At 44.8% G+C, this 26537-nt stretch overlaps 2 protein-coding genes across 5 annotated transcripts in view; both read right to left on the bottom strand.

The window, feature by feature from the left end:
* Nucleotides 1-7179: 7179 nt before the first annotated feature.
* On the bottom strand, nucleotides 7180-20211 carry LOC133354488 (tumor necrosis factor receptor superfamily member 16-like). Of its 3 annotated transcripts, XM_061571360.1 has the most exons (8): nucleotides 20019-20211; nucleotides 14583-14676; nucleotides 14351-14476; nucleotides 11773-11919; nucleotides 11487-11571; nucleotides 10617-10690; nucleotides 9354-9433; nucleotides 7180-8215 (listed from the first exon to the last, which is right to left on the bottom strand). In XM_061571360.1, exons 1-8 carry the CDS (start codon nucleotides 20061-20063, stop codon nucleotides 8132-8134), a joined length of 735 nt encoding a protein of 244 aa, XP_061427344.1. In that variant the 5' UTR covers nucleotides 20064-20211; the 3' UTR covers nucleotides 7180-8131. The 3 variants fall into 3 exon arrangements, with proteins under 3 accessions (XP_061427344.1, XP_061427345.1, XP_061427346.1); XM_061571361.1 differs by lacking the exon at nucleotides 9354-9433; XM_061571362.1 differs by lacking the exons at nucleotides 14351-14476; nucleotides 14583-14676; nucleotides 20019-20211 and adding an exon at nucleotides 12731-13225.
* A 3953-nt stretch (nucleotides 20212-24164) lies between these two features.
* Nucleotides 24165-26537, bottom strand: part of LOC133354555 (nuclear factor NF-kappa-B p105 subunit-like) — a 55038-nt gene continuing 52665 nt past the window's right edge. For both annotated transcript variants that reach the window (XM_061571478.1, XM_061571479.1), the window contains one exon: nucleotides 24165-26120. In XM_061571478.1, the coding sequence (XP_061427462.1) occupies nucleotides 25951-26120 (170 nt within the window). In that variant the 3' untranslated portion in view covers nucleotides 24165-25950. The remainder of the gene's footprint in view (nucleotides 26121-26537) is intronic.

The following is a 26537-nucleotide window of genomic DNA, read 5'->3' on the forward strand; positions in this document are numbered from 1 at the left end:
GTGAGGGGCTGGTAACCCCTCCACCTTCAATTCATTACCACTAAACCACGAATTAAACATAAACCTGTAACAAATAAGCTTGTGCCGGAGGCCCCGGGGGGTCAGGCTTTTATGACGTCTCCTGGCCAAACCCCATTTGGCGGAGCCAGGAGATTGAATTTTCACCCTCGGGGCTCCTCCAGAAACAACAAAAAACCATTGCGGATGGCCACGTGGAATGTTCGAACGCTCACTGCGGAGGAGAGGCTGCCACTCCTCTGTCGGGAGCTGGACCGGTACCGCCTGGATCTCTGTGGCATTCAGGAGGTCCGGTGGACCGGTTCTGGCTCCTGCCACCATGAGGGGTGGACAGTCCTCTACTCGGGGCAGGAGACTGCCAAACAACAGGGTGTGGCTCTTCTTCTGAACAAAAGAATGAAGGGGGCGTGGGAGCGTGGCGGTGAGGTGTGGGAAGCTGTAAGCCCCAGGATACTTTGGGCTCGCCTTCCCATCAACCAGAGGCGAGGAGTGGTGGTCGTGGTTACTTATGCCCCCACCGAAGACGAACATCCGTGGAGGGATGCAAGCAAAGCCGATGAGTCAGACGCTTTCTATGACCTCCTGTCACAGGTGCTGGCTAAAGTGGCCACTCGGGACAGAGTCATCTTGTTGGGTGACTTCAATGCCCGAGTTGGTCATGATGCTGACACCTGGTCTGGAGTGATTGGAAGGCATGGGCCAGATCAGCTCAATAATAACGGTAGGAGGCTGCTAGATTTTTGTGCAGCCCATGGGCTTGTAATTACCAACACGCTCTTCCGGCATCGGCGCATCCACACAACATCATGGATACATGCCGGGTCCAAGCAAGAACATCTGCTGGACTACATAGTGACGGACCAGCGGATGCGAACCCATGTCCTTGACACCAGGACCTACCGTGGAGCTGATCTGTCCTCTGACCATCGACTAGTCATCTGTAAGATGCGCCTGCCTTTCTTCCACTCCGGTGGTGGGTGTACACCCAGGATCCCATTCCAACCAAAAGTGGCCTGGTCTCAGTTAGCTGATGAAAGTTGCAAGCGAGAATTTCATCATCGCTTGCAGCTGGGGTTGGCATCGTCCCCCACTCCACCTGATGTCGAGGGTAAATGGGCGAGGTTTAGGACTGTGACTCATGCAGCTGCAATGGCTGCTTTGGGTACGCGGTCCAGACCTCCCCAGAAACCCTGGCTGACAGAGGAGGTGTTCAGGTTAATTGAGAAAAAGCGACAGGCCCACTCTCATCGCCTACAGCATCCCACGTCAGAGAATGAGGAGGTTTACCGCAGCCTTCGCTCGGAAGTTCGGAGAGCCGTAAGGCGTTGTAAGGATGGGTGGTGGTCGCGGGTTGCTGAGGAGATGGAGTCTGCCTCAGTGGCCCGTGATCACAAATCACTATTTAACTCCATCAAAAAAGTAACCTGCAGCGCCACACCTATTACCATCATTAGAGGAAAAAACGGTGATCCAATCTCCGACCCCCAGGAACAGGTTTGCAGATTTGCTGAGCATTTCTGTGAGGTCCTGGGGGAGGGAAATTCTCTCAGCCAGGAAAACATCATGGCACAAAGTGGGGATAACCCTGCTGAGGCTGCGGTGCCTCAAATATTGGAAGAGGTCACCCCCTGTGAGTGGCTGGCTGAGGTTCCAGCTGTTGAGGAAGTACTGAGGGCGATCCGGAGTCTGAGACCAGGGAAGGCACCGGGCAGAGATGATCTCCCAAGCGAAATGCTGAGGGAGGGTGGCGTTTGTGCACAGACTGCCCTATATGACATCATAACAACAGTCTGGACCACTGGACGGGTTCCGCAGGACTGGAAGGATGCCCTGGTGGTCCCCCTCTTTAAGAAGGGGGACCGCACAGACTGTAACAACTACAGGGGCATCTCACTCCTCAGTGTGCCGGGTAAGGTCCTGGCAAGGATTATTCAACATCGCCTTGCTAGGCACGCTGAGGAGGGGCTTGCGGAGCCCCAATGCGGTTTCAGGAAAGGGCGGTCCTGCACAGATGCCATATTTTCTGTCCGTCTGCTACAGCAGAGGTGTAGGGAATTCCAAAAAGACCTACATCTCTGCTTTATTGACCTGGTCAAGGCCTATGATACCATCAGTAGGACTGGACTCTGGGTTGTTCTTCGTGCTTTCGGAGTCCCTGACCCTCTGCTCACGATCATTAAGGACCTTCATGATGGTGAGCGGGCCCGGGTAAAACTACGTGGCCGGGAGTCGGAGCCTTTCCCTGTACACCTTGGGGTGCGACAGGGATGTCCTCTGGCTCCCACATTATTTAACATCTATTTTGACCGCGTAGTTCGTGAAGCCTTCAATAGCTGTACCGGGGGAATTTCCGTTTGGTACAGATATAATGGGAGGCTGATCGACGCCCGGGTGCGATCAAGGGATGGCTCCCTATTGGTCAACCACGTTATGTATGCCGATGATTTGGTAATAGCTGCTCATTCAGAAGAGGAGTTGGAGGCGCTGCTGCTGAGACTGGAGCGTGCCACTAAGAGGTGGGGCCTTACCATCAGCCCCACCAAAACCAAGCACCTGCCTGGGTATTTTGTACCATCGGACACTCCACCCCCACAACTCCCAATTGGTGATGGGGCAGTTGTGGAGAGAGTGGAGAGTTTCCCATACCTGGGCAGTGTGCTTATGACCGGCTCCAGTCTATCAGCAGAGGTCTCACTCCGAATCAGTCGAGCGGCAATATCTTTTCATCGGTTGCGTAACGCTGTGTGGAAGCTACCTGGTCTGTCGCTCCGCACGAAGCTTCAGGTCTTCTCGGCCACGGTCATTCCCTCCCTTCTCTACGCTTGCGAGACGTGGACCCCCCTGGTGGAGCATCTTCGCCGGTTGGAAACATTTAGGCTGGCCTGCCTACGATCCATCCTGGGTTTAACCAGGCTGGATTGTGTGAGGAGCTCACAAATCCTTGAAAGATCTGGGCAAAGTCCCATCAGTGAGCTCCTCCGGCAGGCAAGGCTGCGTTGGCTGGGTCATGTAGCCCGCATGCCCAGCCACCGCATGCCTAAACAGCTTTTGTTCGGCCGGATCGAGGGGGCTAGACGGGCGCGGCACGGGCTGGAGAAGAGATGGAGTGATGTGGTACAGGAGGACGTGGAGCTGAGTGGACTTGCCGATGACTGGTACCAGCGGTGTCAAGATCGGCCTCAGTGGAGGAGGCTCGTGAAGGACGCTACTGGGCAGTTGGAGGCAGTCGCCCTCCAACAACAACGGAGGGCGGAGGAGCGACGCTCACAACAACGACCGGAGCGCCGGGTGGCTAAAGCACAGCAAGTTGGCACAGTAGGGGGCACAGGTGGTGCATCAGCCAGTCATCTCGGTCATCTCGGTCAGTCGACCAGTGGCACCTGGGTCTGCCCCGTGACCTCCTGCCAGCGGGCTTTCGACACTTCACGTGGCCTCAAGGTGCACTTGGCCTGGCACAAGCATCGTGGTGACGTCACCGCCACTTAGTGGCGAATGGCGGTTGTTGTTGTATTGTGTGTGTGTCTGTGTGTGTGCGCGTGTGTTGTGTAGGGGGAACGGTAGTGTAGTGCTTAGCGTGCTGCCTGTGTGTGTGTCTGTGTGTGTGTGTCTGTGTGTGTGTCTGTGTGTATGCGTGTGTGGTGTGTGGGGAGCGGTAGTGAAGTGGTTCGCGTGCTGTCTGTGTGTCTGTGTGTGTGTGTCTGTGTGTGTGTGTCTGTGTGTGTGTATTGTGTGTGTGTCTGTGTGTGTGCGCGTGTGTTGTGTAGGGGGAACGGTAGTGTAGTGCTTAGCGTGCTGCCTGTGTGTGTGTGTCTGTGTGTGTGTCTGTGTGTGTGCGTGTGTGGTGTGTGGGGAGCGGTAGTGTAGTGGTTAGCGTGCTGTCTGTGTGTCTGTGTGTGTGTCTGTCTGTGTGTCTGTGTGTGTGTGTCTGTGTGTGTGCGCGTGTGTTGTGTAGGGGGAACGGTAGTGTAGTGCTTAGCGTGCTGCCTGTGTGTGTGTGTCTGTGTGTGTGTCTGTGTGTGTGCGTGTGTGGTGTGTGGGGAGCGGTAGTGTAGTGGTTAGCGTGCTGTCTGTGTGTCTGTGTGTGTGTCTGTCTGTGTGTCTGTGTGTGTGTGTCTGTGTGTGTGCGCGTGTGTTGTGTAGGGGGAACGGTAGTGTAGTGCTTAGCGTGCTGCCTGTGTGTGTGTCTGTGTGTGTGTGTCTGTGTGTGTGTCTGTGTGTGTGTCTGTGTGTGTGTCTGTGGTGTGTGGGGAGCGGTAGTGTAGTGGTTAGCGTGCTGTCTGTGTCTGTGTGTCTGTGTGTGTGTCTGTGTGTGTGTGTCTGTGTGTGTGTATTGTGTGTGTGTCTGTGTGTGTGCGCGTGTGTTGTGTAGGGGGAACGGTAGTGTAGTGCTTAGCGTGCTGCCTGTGTGTGTGTGTGTCTGTGTGTGTGTCTGTGTGTGTGCGTGTGTGGTGTGTGGGGAGCGGTAGTGTAGTGGTTAGCGTGCTGTCTGTGTGTCTGTGTGTGTGTGTCTGTCTGTGTGTCTGTGTGTGTGTGTCTGTGTGTGTGCGCGTGTGTTGTGTAGGGGGAACGGTAGTGTAGTGCTTAGCGTGCTGCCTGTGTGTGTGTCTGTGTGTGTGTGTGTCTGTGTGTGTGTGTCTCTGTGTGTGTGTGGTGTGTGGGGAGCGGTAGTGTAGTGGTTAGCGTGCTGTCTGTGTCTGTGTGTGTGTCTGTGTGTGTGCGTGTGTGGTGTGTGGGGAGCGGTAGTGTAGTGGTTAGCGTGCTGTCTGTGTGTCTGTGTCTGTCTGTGTGTGTCTGCGTGTGTCTGTGCGTCTGTGTGTGTGAGGAGCGGTGGGTGTAGTGGTTAACGCTACGCTGCGCTACCAACCCGGCGAACCCAGTTCGATTCCCGCTCATGGCCACCACCGGTCAAGATTATTTGAACCTCCCCTAGGTCGACTCAGCCTCAAACGAGTAACTGGTGTGGCGTATTAACATCGCCAATGGGGAGACAAAGGCGGCCGGCCGTGGTGGATACAAGTCCCGGGCGAAGCCGGGTAGTACAGCTAGTATTTATTTAAAGTTGCGCATTTTTACGTGACGTCACATTTCTCAACCCCCCCCCCCCCTCGTCACACATCGTCGAAAATGTCTGACCCCCCCCCCCCAGGTGCGTGACGTCATTTATGGACGGTAGTTAAGTACACCCCTGGAAAAAATAGTGTCCCAGAAATAAAATATTTAATTGCCTCGGTCATTTTGTATTATTTGATACCCCGGGGTACCGCCATGAGGATCAATAATCAACACGAGGTCACGCCCCCCTTCTCGATCATTCTCGCTGATCTTCTTGGTCCTTTCGGTAAAGTCACGTAGAATGGAAATAATAAAATAATAAAAATAAAACATAATAAAATAATTCTCACGACGTTTCGGCCACAACGCAAGCAGCCGTCCTCAGGTGAAGAACAGTTCTGTCGGGGAGACAGAAGACAGAGTCTGACTGTTTTCTCGACAGACCTGTTCTTCACCTGAGGACGGCTGCTTGCGTTGTGGCCGAAACGTCGTGAGAATTGTATTTTATGTTTTATTTTATAATTTATTATTTCCATTCTACGTGACTTTACCGAAAGAACCAAGAAGATGAATCCCTGCAGTCACGAAAGCTTTAAATCATTCTCGCTGACTCTGGACGCTCGCTCTACCGGCAGCCTCTACCGTCCTCTTCCGTCACGTGTTCACGCTCCCTTCTCGAACATTCCTGTAGCCACCAGTCCCTTTGCACACACAACTGATACCTCTGTCATCACCTCCCGTGGCACTCGGGCATTCGTACTGTAGTTGACTTCCCTGTCATTACCTGCCGTGGCCACTAGTCCCCTCACACCGCATGCTGGCTCTATTGTCATTACACGTGTAACACTGCATACACCACAACGAAGCACAGTCCTTGTTTCATTTGGCAAGAGTATGTTTATATGCATAAAATGGTACTTGACAGTGTCCTCTTAAAAATATTACATAATTTACTTTTGTCCAACTTTCTTATAAATATGAAAAAATATTACATAATTTACTTTTGTCCAACTTTCTTATAAATACTATTCATGCATCGTCAAAAGAAATGTACACCTTGTCACATTCAAACTTATATAAGAGATGCAGCTGTTGCGCTCAGAGGCATGCCTTATTCATGTTTAGCTTAAGTTTCATGTGTGTACAGTACCTCGCAATTTTACATCTCAGACTTCTCTGCCATCAGAGAAGGGCAGTTGATTTCCTTTCTGTTGAAATTGTGATTGTCTAAAGTTCTTTAGTTTGACAACGGCGTGAATGAATTGGCTCAGTATCGTGCAGATTCCTCAATAAGGATTCTATGAATGAAAATGGCCGAATGTTGATTTATTCTTGCATCACGTGATGTGGGAATGGATTTTAAGTAGAGGTCACAATGGTGGGTCCAGGGCAAAACGAAGAGTTTCAGACGAGGCTCGAAAGAAAGCTGTCTCTGGTGTGGACCAATCAGCTTCAAAGACAATGCATATATTAGCAGAGTATGTTTTTTGTTTGAATTCTGACCACAAGTATTGTGGTTAATGCAGACATGATTCCTTGTAAAAGGTTTCAGTTTGGTGTTTTAACATCTTAACACCGCTGTTTTGTTGCCAGAAAAAAGGGGAAAAACCTATTCTCATATTTTGGAACTGGCGAAAAAGGTCCCGTAACAAGATTAGTCTGTTTAGCGTTTCATTCGGAGCTGATCTAAAAGCCGTGGCACAGTCGTCAAAGAGTGGTAGAATGATAGCTTCAACAATTTGCAGGTAGAATCGAATGGGAAAAAATTTTTGTTTCTGTATGAAAACAATATTTTTTATTTGATTTCCCTTGAGATGTGATCAATGTGGTTGGAATGTAAGTTTGGAATAAATCAGTAAACCCAAGTATTGGAAGCACTCCGTTTGTTAAATGTTTCTGATATATTCGTAATAGGTGAAGGGTATTAAACTGGATTTGTTTGAACATTTTTGGAGATTTAGCAGCAGTTTTAATGACAATTGATATTGAATTAAGTCAAAATCGTTTTCGAAATTCTGTTTAACTTCGTTTGGAGAGTTACCCGATACTAGTATAACAAGTGTCATAAGCAAATAAATTTAGTTCTGAGTAATGCAAGTTTTTTTAAAAATCCAAGATTGTTTAAATATATGGAGAACAGCCCTTTTGATATTCCCACTGCATTCCAGGTTTGAGAAAGGTAATAATGAAAAAATATAAGAACAGAATTGGACCCAGCATGGAACCTTGTGGAACACCCTTTGTTATTTTAATACTCGTGGACGAGGTGCTATCACTATTTACCTTTTGAAAACGGTCTGAGAGGCAACTCTGAAACCATTTTATTGTACCGCCTGAACAATTTTAGTTGACCAAGTCTTGTCAGTAGAATATCATGGCCAATGGTGGAAAAGGCTTTTGACAAGAGTGCATAGCAGTAGTGGCCTTTATCCAGGTTACTGAAAATAAAATGTAATACATTCATATTAGCTGTGGTGGTGCAGTAAACCTCTCGAAAACCAGACCGTTTTACAGTGCTGGAGGTTATGGGTTTTTAGGGCGCAGTTTATTTGTGATTGAAGTATTTTTGTTCACTCGTGAAAGAATAGAGATTGGTCTTTAATTATCAGGATCTTCTGTGAGTGCAATCCTGTTTGTGTGTCTTTGTTTCAGTGTACGTCAGTCTCCATGTCTGTGTGTCTCTATTTGCAAAACTGCACCATCGCCCTGTGCGCTTTACACTCCGATGCCTCCACATACAGGAAGGCTCCTCTGATACGCGTACCTTTGTTGCTAACATGGCTTCCACAATGTGTAACGATGGTTTCTACTTGTGCATCCTATGATGTAGAAGTCACCAGCCACCCACGCACATACACAGTCTCAATGGGCATGAGGATCCATAAAATGATCTGCGGCTACTCATGTGGGTCGTGAATTGGGAAAGTTAAGGGAACCCCTGCAATTTGCAATGAAACTCTCGCTAAGCCATTGTAATCCCCCCCAAGGTCACGTGGAACAACAAATGCATCAATTGAATGTCTTGTAAAGCACTTTGCATTGCATTTTATGCACAAATTGTCTATATAAGTTCAATTTTATTTGAAGACTCCATGTCCGTGATAGATGCTCTCTGGTTTTTCACCTCCGTCTTTTTACAGCACCACTGTAACAACAACACATGATTATGTAATATTCGTTTTGTGCAAATACAACTTGGTAAAACCTCATTCGCGGATGTTTTGTTTCACAAGATTCGATTATTCACGGTTATATTTTGTATACCGGTTAAAATTTCGCGCCTTTTTTTTCATTTAGACTATTCCTGATTTGGCAACCTCGCAGCGTGGGAGGGAATTACTTGCGCAGTACAGTGGAGCCTTCAAGCATCAAGTGAGTGGAGGACGTAAGGGTAAAAAAAGGCATTAAAAAAGCGACGAGTTTAAGTCAAAAAGTCGAGTTGTTGGGATAGCCCTGGTCGTGGTGATTGTGCGTCCGCCAACCATCATCACCATCCAAGGTGAATAAAACTTCCAAATTTAGTCGAATTTATCTTCTTGGTTCTTTCGGTAAAGTCACGTAGAAGGGCAGTAATAAAATAATAAAAATAAAAAATAACATAATTCTCACGACGTTTCGGCCACAACGCAAGCAGCCGTCCTCAGGTGAAAACCAGGTCTGTCGAGGCGACAGCGTCTGAATTTATTTTATTACTTCCCTTCTACGTGAATTTACCGAAAGAACCAAGAAGATGAATCCCTGCAGTCACGAAAGCTTTAAATCGAAATTTAGTCGAATTTGTTGACATTTTTATTTTCTCCATTCTATTTAGTTTCTTACTTTTTTTTATCTATTTGTATTATTGTACAATTTTATTAAGTATGCAGATGTTATTTATGTGTAGAGTACAGGATTAATGTTATGAAACATTTTCGTTTTCTCTCGTATCTTCATTCGAACACTGGAACCTAACCCCCTTATTTCCCTTATAAACATAGTATCTACATTCGCAAATTATACTTTAGCGCAGATTTATCAAGTACCTAACCCTCGCGGATGTCAAGGCCTACCATACATTTAAACTAAACCTATTGTCACACCTGTGCTGATACCAAATGTGTACATTATTCAGTGCTATGGCTAAGCTCAGGCGTTTACAATACTGGACTGCAAGACTGATGAAAGAAAATGTTTTGTAAACTGTAAACATGTATTAGAGTCTATGGAGTTAATTATCCCATTGGTGTTAAGAGATGTAAACATGGTGTATGCACTGGAGCAGAAAATAATAAGTGTACCCTTACCTTAGCTATTAGTATTGTCACTATCGCAACCAATACAAATATAGCTATAATAACCCCGATTACGATTCCACGAGCATCATCTGAGAAAACAAAAAGTTTTACTCAATAATTTGCAAGCACACACAAGTACGTACAATAGATGCACCATCAGAACAAGCTTTTTAACTATGCTATTTGGAAAACATCTTTAAGGAGGTAGCTAAAATGAGCTATCTGCATTCAACTATTTTAAGGGCAAAGTAAAGCTAAATAAATAGGTTATTTCTTTACTTATAATTGCACAAGACTTCAAGAAAGTTGTGTACAATTTTGCACAGTGGATAGCTTCTCATCCCAAGTTTTAACTTGATTATCACATCTCAGCTCATCATCATCTTTCACGGTCAATCCACTGCTGGACGAATGCCTCCCTAAGCCGTCTCCACCTCCCACAATCCTGCAATGAAACGAAACCATCCCAAGAGGTGCAAAAGAACCGATTGCATCACTCCCGTCTCTTTGGTGGGCGTCTTCTCGGACGCGTTCCATTTCGCGAGTGCCACCCCATTGTTATCCCTCTGCCCAGCAGCCATCAAGCAGTGTTTTTGCCCAAGCCAATGCATGTTTCTGTGTGGTTTGGATGATGTTATTAACCCCTGAGCACGTTCTCTAATCCACGTGCTCCTCATTCTCTCATTGTAATTTCCCAGTATGCATCTCACTCCACGTTTCTTTGTGCGCCCTTCATATTTTGTGCTATATTTGTCGCTAATGTCCTCGTTTCTTTACTAAACGTCTAGGAAGGTAGCACTCACTCATTAAACTTTAGTCTTTGAGGCACATGAGTGCTACTCTTCAGGTGCTGTTTTCCCAAAGCAATCCAACCCACTTTCATCTGCCTATGTTTGGTCTTCATTCCTGAGATTTTACATTATTGTGCTCAGTGCTCTGATAAGGGCACGTAACAGCTGTTACATGACAGTGTAAGGTTTTTGTTGTTGCAAAAACACGACATGCAACAATCGAGTTATAGACCATGGGATGAGAAGCCTTTCATTGTAGAAAATTAAACGAATTTGTATGATTCAAGTGCTGTGCAATACAAGTAAATACATATATCTGGATAAGTGTAAAATTATATTCCTTATTTGCATTAAATTGTTATTTAGATATAGCACTCATTTAAACTTGCAGGGAAATTCGGTTTTCTTTACATGTCCCTATTGGCATACATCTGCGATGTTTCTTTTCAATCATGTGACAGTGTTAACAAAAATGACTTGCCTATATTTTTCGGCTCACACCTTCTGTCGTTTGTTTTCTCACAAGGCGATGTTTCATTTTCACTGGACTTGCATCTTCGCGCACACACAGATGTCCCGAGGTAAGCAAGCATTCATGTTCCTGACTGACTATAGTCTCTTTCACATGTACTCTATTAACTTATATACAGTAAAACCTCGTTAGTTCGGTATTTGATCATTCGTAACTGGGGCTGATTCGGCACGGCTGCGCTTTTGGCATATACAGTATTGGTAATTCGCCACGAGCTGAATTGCCATACCGAATGGTCTAATTTCGGCATACACGTGAAGCGACGCCACGCGCCACGACCAAAACAATTACTCTGTCTAGTGGCGGTGCGCGTGGTGAGCGTCAGTGCAGAACCGTTGATTTGGACTTTACCTTGTTAATGCAATCTGTGCAAGCCAAACCTCTCAGCAATGTCGTCTACACCCACATCAAGAAGTTATAGAAAGGGACTATTACTTCTTGAAGTTAATTTAACAAGTTACTTTAATAGAAAATCTCTTCGTCTGCGAGATAAATCCAAAGGTTTGGATAGAATTGATGCAGGTGCAATACCCGGTTTACGTGTGCGAGGAAGACTAAGGGTGACATGGATAGATAACATCAAAGCAGAACACAGAAGTCAGTGGTAAAGGATTGCCCATGGTGCAGCCAACCCTCGGATCGAGGATGGCTGAAGACAAGACTGTAATTATGAAATCCTTCTAGCTTACCCACAATTCTGGCTTTTGAGAATGTTTTACAAAGTTATTATTATACTCGGCTGCATAAATTGCGGTACCACAAAAGTGCAATGACCATAATTTACAGATCCGCTGTGCACCTCTCTGGCAAGACACTTACTTGGTGCATGGGATGCAGATGCCGCTCCCATTGCTGTAAGTCTCATCATCACACGGAGTACAATTTGTGCGCAGATCAATTCCACCTGTAGTCCACACGCAACGATTGTAAATAATTTTGATTAGTTTAGAGTTCAAGTGTACTATGCTTCCCAATGTTTAATAGCAATTATACATTAAGGAAACGTACATTCTAGATTTGAAGTTTTCGTGACTGCATGGATCCATAATCTTTGGTTCTTTCGGTAGGTACCTACGTGACTTTACCGAAAGAATATGAAACGTACATTCTTTTGAGATCTTTTCTCCAGGCGAGCAGTTATTGCAGCACCTCTTTATTTCTTCAGAGGTCACTTTGTGAGTGCCGTTCGGACACGCACAGACCACATTGCTTGTTTCCGTGCAGGATTTCACCTCCACTTGCCCAATTACTTCTAAAATAAACAGCATGCATCGCAATGCAAACAAATCAGCACTCAAAGATTTCTAAAAGTGAAAACAAAAATGCTTGGACACGTTACTTTTTTTAAACAAATGCATTACTCGGTAAAAGTAACAAAAATGTGGACAACTCATCAAGTTTTACGGAAATTAAAAACAAACTTTATATTTTTTTAATTACCTTTTACGAATCATTCTACCGCTATCAAAATGTTACTTTTAAAAGTTACTCCGTTTTGGTACAGTGAGGGAAAAAAGTATTTGATCCCCTGCTGATTTTGTACGTTTGCCCAATGACAAAGAAATGATCTGTCTATAATTTTAATGGTAGGTTTATTGAACAGTGAGAGACAAAATAACAACAACAAAATCCAGAAAAACGCATGTCAAAAATGTTATAAATTGATTTGCATTTTAATGAGGGAAATAAGTATTTGACCTCCTCTCAATCAGAAAGATTTCTGGCTCCCAGGTGTCTTTTATACAGGTAACAAGCTGAGATTAGGAGCACACTCTTAAAGGGAGTGCTCCTAATCTCAGCTTGTTACCTGTATAAAAGACACCTGTTCACAGAAGAAATCAATCAGTCAAATTCCAAACTCTCCACCATGGCCAAGGCCAAAGTGCTCTCCAAGGATGTCAGGGACAAGATTGTAGACCTACACAAGGCTGAAATGGGCTACAAGACCATCGCCAAGCAACTTGGTGAGAAAGTGACAACAGTTGGTGCGATTATTCGCAAATGGAAGAAACACAAAAGAACTGTCAATCTCCCTCGGCCTGGGGCTCCATGCAAGATCTCACCTCGTGGAGTTGCAATGATCATGAGAACGGTGAGGAATCAGCCCAGAACTACACGGGAGGATCTTGTCAATGATCTCAAGGCAGCTGGGACCATAGTCACCAAGAAAACAGTTGGTAACACACTACGCCGTGAAGGACTGAAATCCTGCAGTGCCCGCAAGGTCCCCCTGCTCAAGAAAGCACATATACATGCTCGTCTGAAGTTTGCCAATGAACATCTGAATGATTCAGAGGACAACTGGGTGAAAGTGTTGTGGTCAGATGAGACCAAAATGTAGCTCTTTGGCATCAACTCAACTCGCCGTGTTTGGAGGAGGAGGAATGCTGCCTATGACCCCAAGAACACCATCCCCACCGTCAAACATGGAGGTGGAAACATTATGCTTTGGGGGTGTTTTTCTGCTAAGGGGACAGGACAACTTCACTGCATCAAAGGGACGATGGACGGGGCCATGTACCGTCAAATCTTGGGTGAGAACCTCCTTCCCTCAGCCAGGGCATTGAAAATGGGTCGTGGATGGGTATTCCAGCATGACTCAAAACACACGGCCAAGGCAACAAAGGAGTGGCTTAAGAAGAAGCACATTAAGGTCCTGGAGTGGCCTAGCCAGTCTCCAGACCTTAATCCCATATAAAATCTGTGGAGGTAGCTGAAGGTTCAAGTTGCCAAACGTCAGCCTCGAAACCTTAATGACTTGGAGAAGATCTGCAAAGAGGAATGGGACAAAATCCCTCCTGAGATGTGTGCAAACCTGATGGCCAACTACAAGAAACGTCTGACCTCTGTGATTGCCAACAAGGGTTTTGCCACCAAGTACTAAGTCATGTTTTACAGAGGGGTCAAATACTTATTTCCCTCATTAAAATGCAAATCAATTTATAACATTTTGACATGCGTTTTTCTGGATTTTGTTGTTGTTATTCTGTCTCTCACTGTTCAAATAAACCTACCATTAAAATTATAGACTGATCATTTCTTTGTCAGTGGGCAAACGTACAAAATCAGCAGGGGATCAAATATATTTTTCCCTCACTGTAAGTGTCGCTAAGTGTCAGGCGATGACAATAAAAACAGTGCAATGCATTATCTATGCACATTTTCTAAACCTGTAATCTTTCTAAACAAAATAGTTCTAGTACAATTATACGCCTTATATCTGCAGGAGACACTATTAAAGTGAAAGGTAAATAAAACTGAATCCAATTTTGGTACTGCAATTGATACTTTCAGTTCGTGTCAAATAATTTACACACAGGACTACAATTCTTGGTGATTTTATGCACATTTCTTTTTTAAAGATGTGCGAAATGTGATTAATATAAACGCAACTTTCTTTTTTAGCGTAAAATATCCACACGAGCGTCATGCACCTTGCGAACATTACTATCTCCAGCATAGCTGAAAGTGCCACGGCCCTGCACTGAGAACCCAGAGGTCACTTAAAGGAATCTCAAAATAAAGCTCTGTAAAATCTGTGTCCCATAGGCCCACTTTCACACAGAGAGTTCCACAGCTTTGCGGGAGTTCCGTGTTGATACTTAATCTTGGGATAACAATGGAGGGGGGGGGCGGGATATAGTATTAAAACACATTTTTATTGAAAGGTTGCACTATTTCACCTGAACAAGAATGACACGGTTTACATGGATGTGCGTTGTTGTACTCGTGGGTGTAGTGTCCATCTTCACATTTAGCACAGGATGAATTATTTGAACCTTCTCCGCATGTTTTTGTCATTGAGTAGCCTGCAAAGAAAACCAAAAAAACGGTGAAATGCAGGGACTGTTTTAACAAACGCTAGCCGCGTGAAGCATCGAAAAGATGAATTGGAGTGGGAAGTGAATTTCTTACCGGGTGGACACTTGTTACAACATTTACCGCCTTCTTCATATTCCGTCGTATCGTTGCACTTTTCTTTGGCGTGCACAGGCAGGATTAGCTGCCCCTAGTCACACGCGTATCCACACAACAAAGACAAGAGAACCCCCGTTTTAGCCTTACCATAGTGTCGGGGCAAATTGGTGCCGGCAAGTTGCACCTGTGAAAGCCGGCATGGCACACGAGGCGGTGGGTGGCCGCCTTTGTCTCCCCAGTGGCGATGTTTATTCATCGTGCCAGGTACTCACCGAGGCCGATTTCGCCTAGGGCAGACGCCGGAGGTTCGAATATTTGTCACAAAGCAAAGTTTGTGGGGATAACAGCCATTTTCTATACTTTTGAGGCATAAGCAATCAGAAAATAACATTTACTACCCAGGAACAAAAATCGTGTTACATAGTGTAATCGATCATCATCAGCCATTATCTATCTTCCTTTGTTTAGATTACTTTTTTTGTTGTTTGTCCTTTTTGTTTTGATTCCATTTCTTGATTTGTTAATACATTTTTGGATTTTGCTTGGTAGTAGGGTTTAAATTTTCTTGGTTTGTACGTGTGTGTGTGTCTGAGCAGGCAAGGCTGCGTTGGCTGGGTCAAGTAGCCCGCATGCCCAGCCACAGCATGCCTAAACAGCTTTTGTTCCACCAGATAGATGGGTGGCTAAATGGGTTCAGCACGGGCTGGAGAAGAGATGGGGTGATGTGATACAAGAGTGTGTGGAGCTGAGTGGATTTGCCAATGACTGGTACCAGCGGTGTCAAGATCGGCCTCTGTGGAGGAGGCTCGTGAAGGACGCTGCTACTGGGAAGTTGGAGGCAGTCGCCTTCCAACAACAACGGAGGGCGGAGGAGCGACGCTCACAACAACGAGCGGAGCGCCGGGTGACAAAACCACAGTAAGTTGGCACAGTAGGGAGCACAGGCGGTGCATCGGCCAGTCATCTCAGTCAGTCGACCCGTGGCACCTGCTGGGTCTGCCCCGTGACCTCCTGCCAGCGGGCGTTCGACACTTCACGTGGCCTCAAGGTGCACATGGCCTGGCACAAGCGTCGTGGTGACGTCACCGCCACTTAGTGGCGAATGGCGGTTGTTGTTATTGGGCTTCTTTTGCGCCGCGTGTAGTCAACCGCGTATATGGGACTTGGTCCTTATAGACAATACATGTACAGCGTTGTGGGATGCTGTTGCCATGAACGAGAAGACTCTATATCGGCGTTCTTCATTGCAAGGCCCCCGACAATACACAAATGTGACAGCACCTCTTGCAAGCGGTGTGGCGGCCCTCACACTGACGATGTCTTATCGGGGGAAGTGTCCCCCCCAATCCCCCCCCTCTGAAAATGAGTGACGAACACTGCACTATATAAAGTTAACAGGACTGTATTATTGTTACCATCACCAGGTCGATGCGGGCAATCCAATTAGCACCTGCACACGAGCTGATTTCAAACCAGGAAAGGGCCCACTGAGCCATTTAGCTCTTTTTCAGAGGCGACCTGGCCACAAATGATAGCTCAACGAAGTGGCACGTCATGTGGATATTTACAGCAGCCACACACTCGAAACGCGTGACCTTGATTCTAAATGTGGAGGGGAAAACCGGAGGACCCGGAGAAAAATCCACGCGACCACGCGAAGAGAGACATGCTAACGCCAAATAATACAACAGGCGTCAGGGTTGGGATCGGACCCACAAGTTCCTGTAGACCTGGCGAGGAAGTTAACATCTCGCCACCGTGATGGTGATGAGAGAAACGTGCAAACTCTAAATATACAGCAGGCGTCAGGGTTGGGATCGGACCCACCAGGCGAGGAAGTTAACATCTCGCCACCGTGGCATCCCGTGAAATAGGCGTGCAACAACAAATACTGTATCAACTCGAACTCCGATTCTAATCAACACCAAGCTCATCGTTCTCATAACACTACGAAAAATTACTGCGAGGTAGTTCACAGACCGCCTCGTGGTGCCACCAATCCCGACCACCGGCCATGACCCCTTCTAGTCATGATTTGTCCTGTCCAAGTCAACTTTACTTTTCTAAACAGTCAATAAATATACGGTCTCTAAAATGCAGTATTGTTGGGCGCCCAATGAAAATGACAATGAACTTTTATTAGCGCTGCAACTGTAATAGTGCACAACTTGAGGTGACATTTTTTTTGCAGACCACTAATTATCAAAGGATCTTTGGAAAGTTCAACATGGCATGTTTATACATTTTTTTGTAAACAGTACAGTTAAATGTATTACTCCACAGCATGATTTTTACCTTTTAAGTGTCAAAAATAAAAAGTCACCAGAATATAGTTCGCCAATAATAATGGTTGATTGCATAAATACCGCAAGTCTTTGATTGTTTCCTGATTTGCAGCACTAAAGTATGTATATGTAAAGTCGTTTGTCCATCCACTGCTAGATGAAGGCTTCCCTATGCCATGGGTGTTGAATAAGTATACACTTAAGAGTGGGAAGTGACCTATCCAACAATTCACAACAATCATTAGTGTCATTGGAGAATATATCGATATACTGTATATAAAATGGAAATTTGGGAATGTGTCTGTTCTAAATGTTTAGCGTACTTCCCGACATGCAACAAACTTCAAATTTGGCATGTGGGTAGCTTCCAGACTGTACATAATGCAAAAAGTAAAAATTCAGACCCCCCCTCATATATGACGTCACAAAGCTCTGCCCCCCTCCCCAAAAAAATTAAAAATGCTTCAAATCGCTTTCAACTAGTCATTGTAGTGCGTATTTAATGTGGCGCTGTACTCTGATGTTGTAGGAAAAAAACATTTATTAAAAAGTCTATTTAATTAAGTAGAATGTGTTGTCTATATTCATTTAAAGTTGTGCATTTTTTACGTGACGTCACATTTCTCAAACTCCCCCCCCCCCCCCTTCGTCACACATCGTCACAAATGTCTGACCCCCCCCCCCCTAGGTGCGTGACGTCATTTATGGACTGCCCCAAAGTTCTGGACGAAGCCGTGTAGTAAAGCGAGTCTATTATAAAAGCCCAACGTTCCGTGTGTCCGTCAACTAAATTATAAGAGCCTTCTGAACCTGTATGGTCAAATCTAATGATTGTTTAATCAATTAATTATTGCTCCATCCATTATCCAGAAATACATCGTTTTCCATGTATTGAGCATTTATTTCGAGTTTTGATATGTGCGGTCATGGATGGAGGGTGAAATAAAACATATCTAATGAACTTTAAGGTACAACCCAGTAGTGTCTGCACACATGGGGGGAGGGGAAAGAGGACCTCAGTGCCGAGAAGCCCTCTGCAGGAGTGATACAAATAAACATGACAAATACTTATTCACACGTCTCTCCGCATAAAAATTCGATAAGTTATGATATCCCATCAACCAAGCGGTCTTCTGGGACTGCATCATGTCAACAACAATTATTGAGTACGGACTGTGGGCCGATTTCTCATCAGCAGACAAGCCTGAACCAGAGCTACTATTTAGTTTTTATAGACAAAGGATCCTCCGTTAAATATGGGTCTTAGTTCGTGACAAAACTATATAAGCACCCAACACAGGAGAATAATTAGCGTCGTTGTGGAGAATACGGTGAAGAGCAGCCGGAGACTGATTAAGCACTTCTTATTCAAACCACAGCCACACTCTGATTTAAAGCTTTCGTGACTGCAGGGATTCATCTTCTTGGTTCTTTCGGTAAAGTCACGTAGAAGGGAAATAATAAAATAATAAACATAAAACAATAATTCTCACGACGTTTCGGCCACAACGCAAGCAGCCGTCCTCAGGTGAAGAACAGGTGTGTCGGAAAGACAGCGTCATTCAGACGAAAGAACCAAGAAGACACAGCCACACTCGTTTCTAAAAACCAACACGAACACGTGCTTAACATGTCCCTTTAAACCCCTCCCATCTCCATTCCAATCCGTCTCGCGCGCCGCGTGCGTGTGACCCCCCCCCACCCACCTCGTCCATTCCCCGTGCGTGTGATTGGTGGTGCTACTTTGAGTGCGGAGATTGCGCGTGTGCGTAGTGCGAGTGCGTGAGGATGGCTCGGACAAGTAACATAATAAGCAAGTATGGCTCATCCACGCATAATTATCACTTTTTAAAAAAAACACACGAGGACGCTTTTTTAGTATGGTCCTGCTTTTGGATATATTCTTTTTCAGTCAATTCATGAGAGTTTTACTATACGTGTTGGGAGGAAACCAGTGAGTGGGCAACACCCTTATCGCCGATTTAAAGCTTTCGTGACTGCAGGGATTCATATTCTTGGTTCTTTCGGTAAAGTCACGTAACTTTACCGAAAGAACCAAGAAGATGGAACCCTTATCCCCGTACTAGAGATTAGTCCACTTGCTGTACTGCCTTTGCCTGGCGAACCGAGCCAGGTGTTTTGACACATTGCATCAGCCACGCTTTATTTTTTTTTCGCAATAAAAATGAGCTCCCACGTGTTCCGGTGCGGTACACAAACAACACCGCAGCTTCCACGAGACGTCAGACGCTGACAATTTGACGGCTTATTGTCGAGTCCTCTACCCACTCAACTGAGTTTGGCCCGAAACATCCCACTTGTTAGTGTGTTACGCTGGATATACGAGTGCTAGGCTGTCGGCTTGCGGTCATGAAAGCGAATGCGTTTCTTTGCGATCTTTAGCCACCGGCGAGCACTAGGACGACTGTTTTAATGTGGAATAACTCGTTGTGGTAACACCAAAATAAAACAACTGTAATTTAGTTGGTCACTGTAGGTGCGGGTCCCTCCGGGAGTTAAACTAAATAATGTTTTGATGAATGTGGAAATAGCGGTCACAATTTCGCTGGACTTGACCGCGTATTAAATAACCGACAACTATATGTGAACAATCTGCTAACAATTTATAAACCCACTACGCTACTGGCAAGCGCGTACATTATACACACACACAAGCTGGACAATGTTACGGTAACGCGGGATTTGTGACATACAAGATGTCACGGGGAGGCAGCGAGTCATTTGGTCGAACGATTCAAATGCTTTCACTTAAAACACGATCACCATCTCTGACATCGTCACCAGTGTCACCATTATCTATCTATTACGACTACCGCACTGACAGGAGCCGCACAACAATAGGCTGCTGCCCAAGTAAACTTTCATTGAATAGGCACGAACAATGAAAGTGGTGGTAACAGCAAAGACGTAGGATGAATCGTACAACTCGGGAAGAGGGTCTCAATGTATAAACCAGCATTGATTATCCTGCTGTAGTACGAACAAACAACCCCCACGACTGTCAAAGCAATGGAAGATTTGCATCCGCGGTCGATGATTATTACGGTAGAAGCGATGTGAACAGACAGCCGAATGCGTTTCACGTGGACGTGAATGAGCAGGTGATAAGAACAACGACGTTACTCACAAGCTGCAGAAACAGGACCATGGCAGGAATGGGTAGGGGGTGCATTGCACCAGGCGGGACGTCTTCTTGTCTCTCGATTTGACTTGAGCAGCGACTTTAAACCAACGTCTTAAGTCTATTCAGCCGCTGTGAACCGCGTACGAGCAGCCGGTGAACTGAACACTTCCTGTGGACACTTAGTTTTTATACCAAGTCTCAGACCCACCCCCCACCCAACCTTCTAAGACCGCGCCCCTCCCTACACGACTGTCTGAACTCCACCACTAACTCTTACCGTACGCTACAACAGCAAACAAACTATTTCAGCGAAGTAGCAGACCTCTGAAGGTCCGATACACTTTACACGTGGGTGGTCACGGCCACCACTGAGCGTTGTTGTCTGCCCAGTAGCGATGCTCACTCCACCGCATCAGACACTCATCTGAGGCTGAAGACCTTCGGCCACACCTATAACTAACTCTCCGTCCCACCCCTTAACACCCTCCACATTCATCCCGAGGGGTTAAACAGCAATTCTTGAGCAATGCATTACTGCCCCCTAGAGGATTATACAAGACCTCTTCCGATATTACGAAGGCGTTGGAGCTTGTGCACTAATACAATCTAGATTAAACACACACATTTCCTGAGAACTGCTTTTCGTGCTTAGTTTGTTGTAATTTTTACCCCACACCTCCTATTAGCACGGTTGGGTACGTACGGTGCGAAAGAAGTTCAACATATTGTACATACAAACAAGGCCATAGCCATAGAGTCAACATTGAGGGGGAGGGACCAAATCTTCCAGGTGGTCTAGGGGTCCAACCCCCAGAAAAAAAAAAAATCTAAATTTGAAAACTCATTTCCTGCCTAAAATATAAAAAAATCACTAACACATGGGATGGACTTTATATTTATTTTTTTACAATAATGTCTAATAGTGTATTGTATTACATTGCTCTGTTTTTTTCTTTTTTACCTTTTCTTGTTTCATTGTATGTAATGGCAGAGATTAGCGATTAATAAAGTACAACCATAACCACAATCATATAAACAGAAATCTATGCATTGTTATATGAAGACAAGTCCAGATATTGTGGCCAAGGTTTAGCAAATTGTTGTTTTTATTTACATAACATAGCAATTTTAAAAAAATATATTGTTTATAGCAATATATTAGGGGAGACATTTGAGCATATTTGAATATGCTCCGACCCCAATATACAAACAACAATTCACTGTGTTGTGCCCGCTCCTGAGCTTGTGTATGTCCTCCCAGAAACAAAAGACATCGTCACGCCAGTGCAGTGGCTCTGAACCTGTGACACGCAACCCCCTGGGGATGTGAGATGCCCTTTCTAGGGCTGCGAGACGTGGCCAGAATTTCTTTAGAAGTTAAATAATCGAAAACACAAATTAAGCACGGGTACGTAAGTACAACTACTTTGTTTCATCGAACCCCTGTGTGTTTATCAACATTCTATATTTTCTTACCGATTGATAAGGCTGCAGTCAAATTGAAGAACAAAATGGGACCTTGTTTGCCAGTATCAAAGTATGGAAAAATAAAATAGGTTTTAACACCTGCGGTATTGCCAGAAAATGTTAAGAAACCGCTGTTCTACAGGGGCTGAGGTCACGCGCATTTCAATGAGAATGTATGACATTGAAGTAAAACACAGTTACTTGTTGAAGTGCTCAATAAACGTAGTACAGCGTGGCCGCAAAGTCTGTTTGCGTGATGGGGGCTCCGTCGCATTGGTCTCGCCATTTGGGAATACTTTAATCAGCAATTCAGTCGACGATGGATTGGATGAGGGTCTGATATCACGATGTGCCATGCCCCCGAAGCCCCCAGACCCGACAACAAGAGAGAAACACAAACCCGAGGCCGACAGCTGATGTCACCCCCCCCCCCACGCCCCAGATCCTGCCATCCTCAAATCGCCTACCATCCACTCCCGATGCAATTGGGCTTTTGGTCCAGGCGAGACTGTGGTGGTGGTGGCCGCTACACCAGCTTCCCCTCATTAATTGGCCAATAACACCTTCATACAGCGTTCTTCACTCATTTACAGAGGGGGGGGGGGGGGAGCACACACGTTTGAAACCCATTGGGGTTTGACAGCACAACGTTGGGGGGTGTTTTATATTTGAGGGGCCGCCAGTGTCCCATGGGCCTTGCGATGAAGAACACCGAAGCCTTAATGTGTAAGGGACCCCAGAGCTCAGGCAGTTGTTGGCGCCGGCTCACCGTACGGCTGTCTTACCACTTGTCGTCTGTGGTTCCTCCTCGAGCGTTTCGAGTCGTTCTCCCGAGAGCGAGCGAATGTGAGTGATCGGTACTCAGCGACTTGCACAGCAAATCATTCCTGCTGCACCGATGCCTTGAAGCTAATTAAACAATAAACCGCATCTAGCATCGTCACTGTTTCTGCCATTATTAACCCTATATGGGTGGCTCTTGAATTTGAGAGAAGTGTTGTCTACAATGTTAAGGATTATTCTCCAGACCGTTTTCGCTTATCTGGCATGTTAAACTCATGATCGTTTTAGTTATCGCGTGCAGTTAAAATGCTGCCATATCAAGCCACGTATCTATCCATGCTTCTACGTGCACTTTTGAGTTTTCAATTTGTGTTCGTTACCATGTTTTTGGGCCATGTGATTGATCAGCAGGATGTTCGCCAAGGGTTCAAAAGCAGAAGCAGGTTTTCAACACCAGATTGAAAACTCTTTCCACCGCACCTCCAATTAACACGATTGGTTATTGCTATAAAATAAGATTCATGATTGTGGTCATGGTTGTACTTTATGAATCCCTAATCTCTGCCATTACAATGAAACAAGAAAAGGAAAAAAGAAAAAACAGAGCAATGTAATACAATACACTATTAGACATTATTGTTAAAAATCTAATAAAAAGTCAATCCTATGTGTTAGTGAATTTTTTAAATATTTTAGGCAGGAAATTCGTTTTCAAATTTAGATTTTTTTTTTCTGGGGGGGGAGCCCCAGAAAGATTTGGTCCCCCCCCAATGTTGGCTCCATGATTATGGCCTTGGTTTGTCGGGACCGTGTCGGCGACCAACGTACGAATAATGAATTGTGTACAATCTGCCTGGGAAAGAAAGCTTCAATTCTGACAAGGTGTCGTGAAATCTGCATTGGGCCCTGCTCAATCATAAAATCCTAATTGGCAAATCTGCACTATACGTGGCTAATTCATTAACCCCATTGCCAACCCGAGAGACCTACGACGTCCATATAATTGCCTTTTAACTATCCCTAGAACAAGCATTGGTATAGTTATTCTTGATTATTTCGGTAAAGTCACGTAGAAGGGAAACAATAAAATAATAAAAATATAAGACAATCATTGTCTTATATGCTATTGTCTTATATTTTTATTATTTTATTGTTTCGAAAGAACCAATAAAATGAATCCCTGCAGTCACGAAAGCTTTCAATCAAAAATTGGTATAGTTGTCAAAGCCTTTGCAGTTACCAACGTTTAAGAACAGCCTTGTAAGTCTTCATTCAGAAAATATGCTTAAGCACAAGATTAGTGTAAGCTACAGCCACTTTTTACGATGTGATTTGTAACTTTAAACCTTAGCCGTGTATCGAGTTACATTTGTATGTCAAATATAATTGAGGGACTGTGTGTTGCCTTGGTGTGGTCTCGGACTGTTGTTTTGCTGCCTTGCCCAAACTCCCATTTGGTGTTGACAAATCTGCAGGAATTTATATATCTGTGCAATTTATACTTATTCTTAGGGTTTTTTTTCCACCTGAAGACAGAAGCTTGTGTTGCCTCCAAAACGTCGTGATTTTTTTTATTTTACTTTTATTAATTTTAATTTTTTACCTACGTGACTTTACCGAAAAAAAACCTAAGAATATGAATCCTTGCAGTCACGAACGCTTCAAATCTATAATCAATTTATACTTCTTTATTTTAGTGACTTGCTTACCTTTTCTCGATCTTGATCTTACATCGTTTGTTGTAGTAACTTGCTGACCTGCCCCTGCTAGTTATCTTCATAGCTCATAAGATTCCTCCAGCCCAAATAAAGATTCTGATTTGAGTCTTGCTCAACAAGAATGAAGGCATCGTTACACCCACAGTAAACTTACTGCAAACAAAGTCACAATCTGTAAATGAAAATAAAACACCTTTAATTAATAGGAACTTTACAGAGAAATATCACCACGTGAAATAACCCTCTGTACCACACGAAATTCGAAATAGAACAAAAGCCTTCCAAAGCCACCACTGCCTCTAACGATCCCGCGGAAGAGTTCACCGCCACGCGGGCTGACTGGGGGAGGCGTCCTCTTGGATGCATCCAAATAAAAGAAAATCAATGTCATGAAAACTTTTCCTTTTCTTTTTAAATCCTTTATATTAAGTTCACTTGCGCGCTTGCTTGCTTGCTTACGACCGTGCAAATCTTTCGGTCGTTTTTTAACCCACTTCCCGTGATCCAATCGAGCTGACATTTTCCACACAGACTCGTTTGTGCGTGACAATTAATGTTCGTGAAAATTTTTTCCAAAATTTTACACTTTTTAGGACAAAAATATAATATTTAATTACCAATTGCCTAATGGTGCCATGCAATCGTCTGACCCATAGGTGGCAGCCATCTCAAGCCAGAGGACGAGAGGACTCTAGCCGCCACGCATATGAAGGATTTATAGTGAAAAACTTTGTTTTTACGGGTTAATTTTTTACCAATTGGGATGACAAAGACGAGAGCGGATATAACAAATGATAAAGTTTATGCACGAAATCATAACATCACTCAGATGACCAGTTTTGCGACATTGTGGGATTGTTACATAGCATACACTGATGTGTACCTAGTTATATGTTGATGGAACTAAATGCTTCATACGTGTTAATAGGCTGATCCACATTTATCTCACTTTCAATTATAGTTAATAAAACAAGAAAGACATTAACAAATCATGCTACAGAATAGTAATTGATACAAGTTTTTTTTTTATCATGAGCCCTTGAAGCTCACAACTTAATGAAACATGATTTTCATTTCAAACTTTAAAAAATATATATATTACAGGACATAAAAACACATGTATAGCCAATTATACAGCTAATGAAACCCAATTATTCTAACTACTTGCTGTATTTAAGAGAGGCATTATGTAAATATATCATATTGAACACTGTTTTATGTACATCAACAATCCTTATCCTTATATTTCTGAAAAATGCATTTTCAGATGCGCAACTGCGGCCGGCTGGAACGCTCTTCATTCCGATATTATGAAGCCACTGGAGCTATGCACTTTTAAATCTAGTTTGCTGTCCTTCCCATGCATCGCCGATTGCCACTGTTGGCTACGTACGGTGCGAAAGAAGTTCAACAAACATTCATACATGCATTGAACCTCAAGTCCCTTTCAGCTTTGCCTTCCACCATCCATTCCATACTGCCCCTCTCATTTCCATTCAGGCCGGTTTCAGGTTGGAATTGGTCCACAATTGCTCCATGAGCACCTTGTCTGCTTGCATACTGGCTCTGAATTGTCATTGCAAGAATTGTATTTTGTCGACGATCGATTCAACCCCCTCACTCCTTGAACGCGAGATGCCACTTCGTATGTATTCAGGTCAATGCCTGTGTCTTTGCTGTTAATGTTGCTGCACGATCGGTAATCTGAACCGGCTCGCATGGAATTGAGTGGATAGCGTGGGAACCACCATTCCCAACGCGGCGTGCAGAAAATGTTGCGCTTTTTCACCGTTGTAACAGAGCTGCTGAATTCGCACGAGAGCGCTCGACGTGCACGACCGGACGCCACTCTGTGAAGATGTTGTTCTACGAGCATGAAGGCGGGCCGTCCACAGAACGCTACGACAGGAAAAGCCTGGGGGTGAGTGTTGTCTCGCCCTTGCGGGCCGGCAGAGATGGGGGCCTTGTCACTGCAGGCTTTTCCTGTCAGCGGGGCGGACGTGGGTGGCGGCGAGATTGGTGGCAGCGGAGCGCAGAGACGCAGAGTCCAGCTCGGAGCCTTGTAGGCTGAGGTGCATGATGGAGGCCGTCAATCCACTGTCACATATGCTGTCGGTGCTCTGCACTGCCCGCAGATCTGTCGATAGAAGGGATGCAACATGAGTTTTCTGCCACGACAAAGGCAGCTTCTAACATGTAAATGTACATACGGTAATATTATACCGTCGCAATCTGGATTTGCTAAGTGTCAAAGTAAAATTGCTTCTCGAGCAATATAATTGCTGAAGCAGATTTTAGATTGAAATGTAGTTATTTCACACTTTAATTCAACTCACTTCTGTTTGCCAATTGATTGCGGTGGATCAACTAATAACCTATGATGTTCAGCGGTGATGGTTTCTGACATTTGTTACATTTTAGTGTTGGGTAACAAAAAAGCCATCCACTTGTACAAGTTAACTCGTTAATTAGTCGACAGTTTAACGGAATTCATTTTAAAACAATTAATCACATCAATTATGTGAATAATCTCCCCATTAACTGCTTATCTTTA

Source organism: Lethenteron reissneri, chromosome 47 (genome assembly GCF_015708825.2).
Source record: "Lethenteron reissneri isolate LAM-NWPU_2019-01 chromosome 47, ASM1570882v1, whole genome shotgun sequence".
NCBI classification, from domain to species: domain Eukaryota; kingdom Metazoa; phylum Chordata; class Hyperoartia; order Petromyzontiformes; family Petromyzontidae; genus Lethenteron; species Lethenteron reissneri.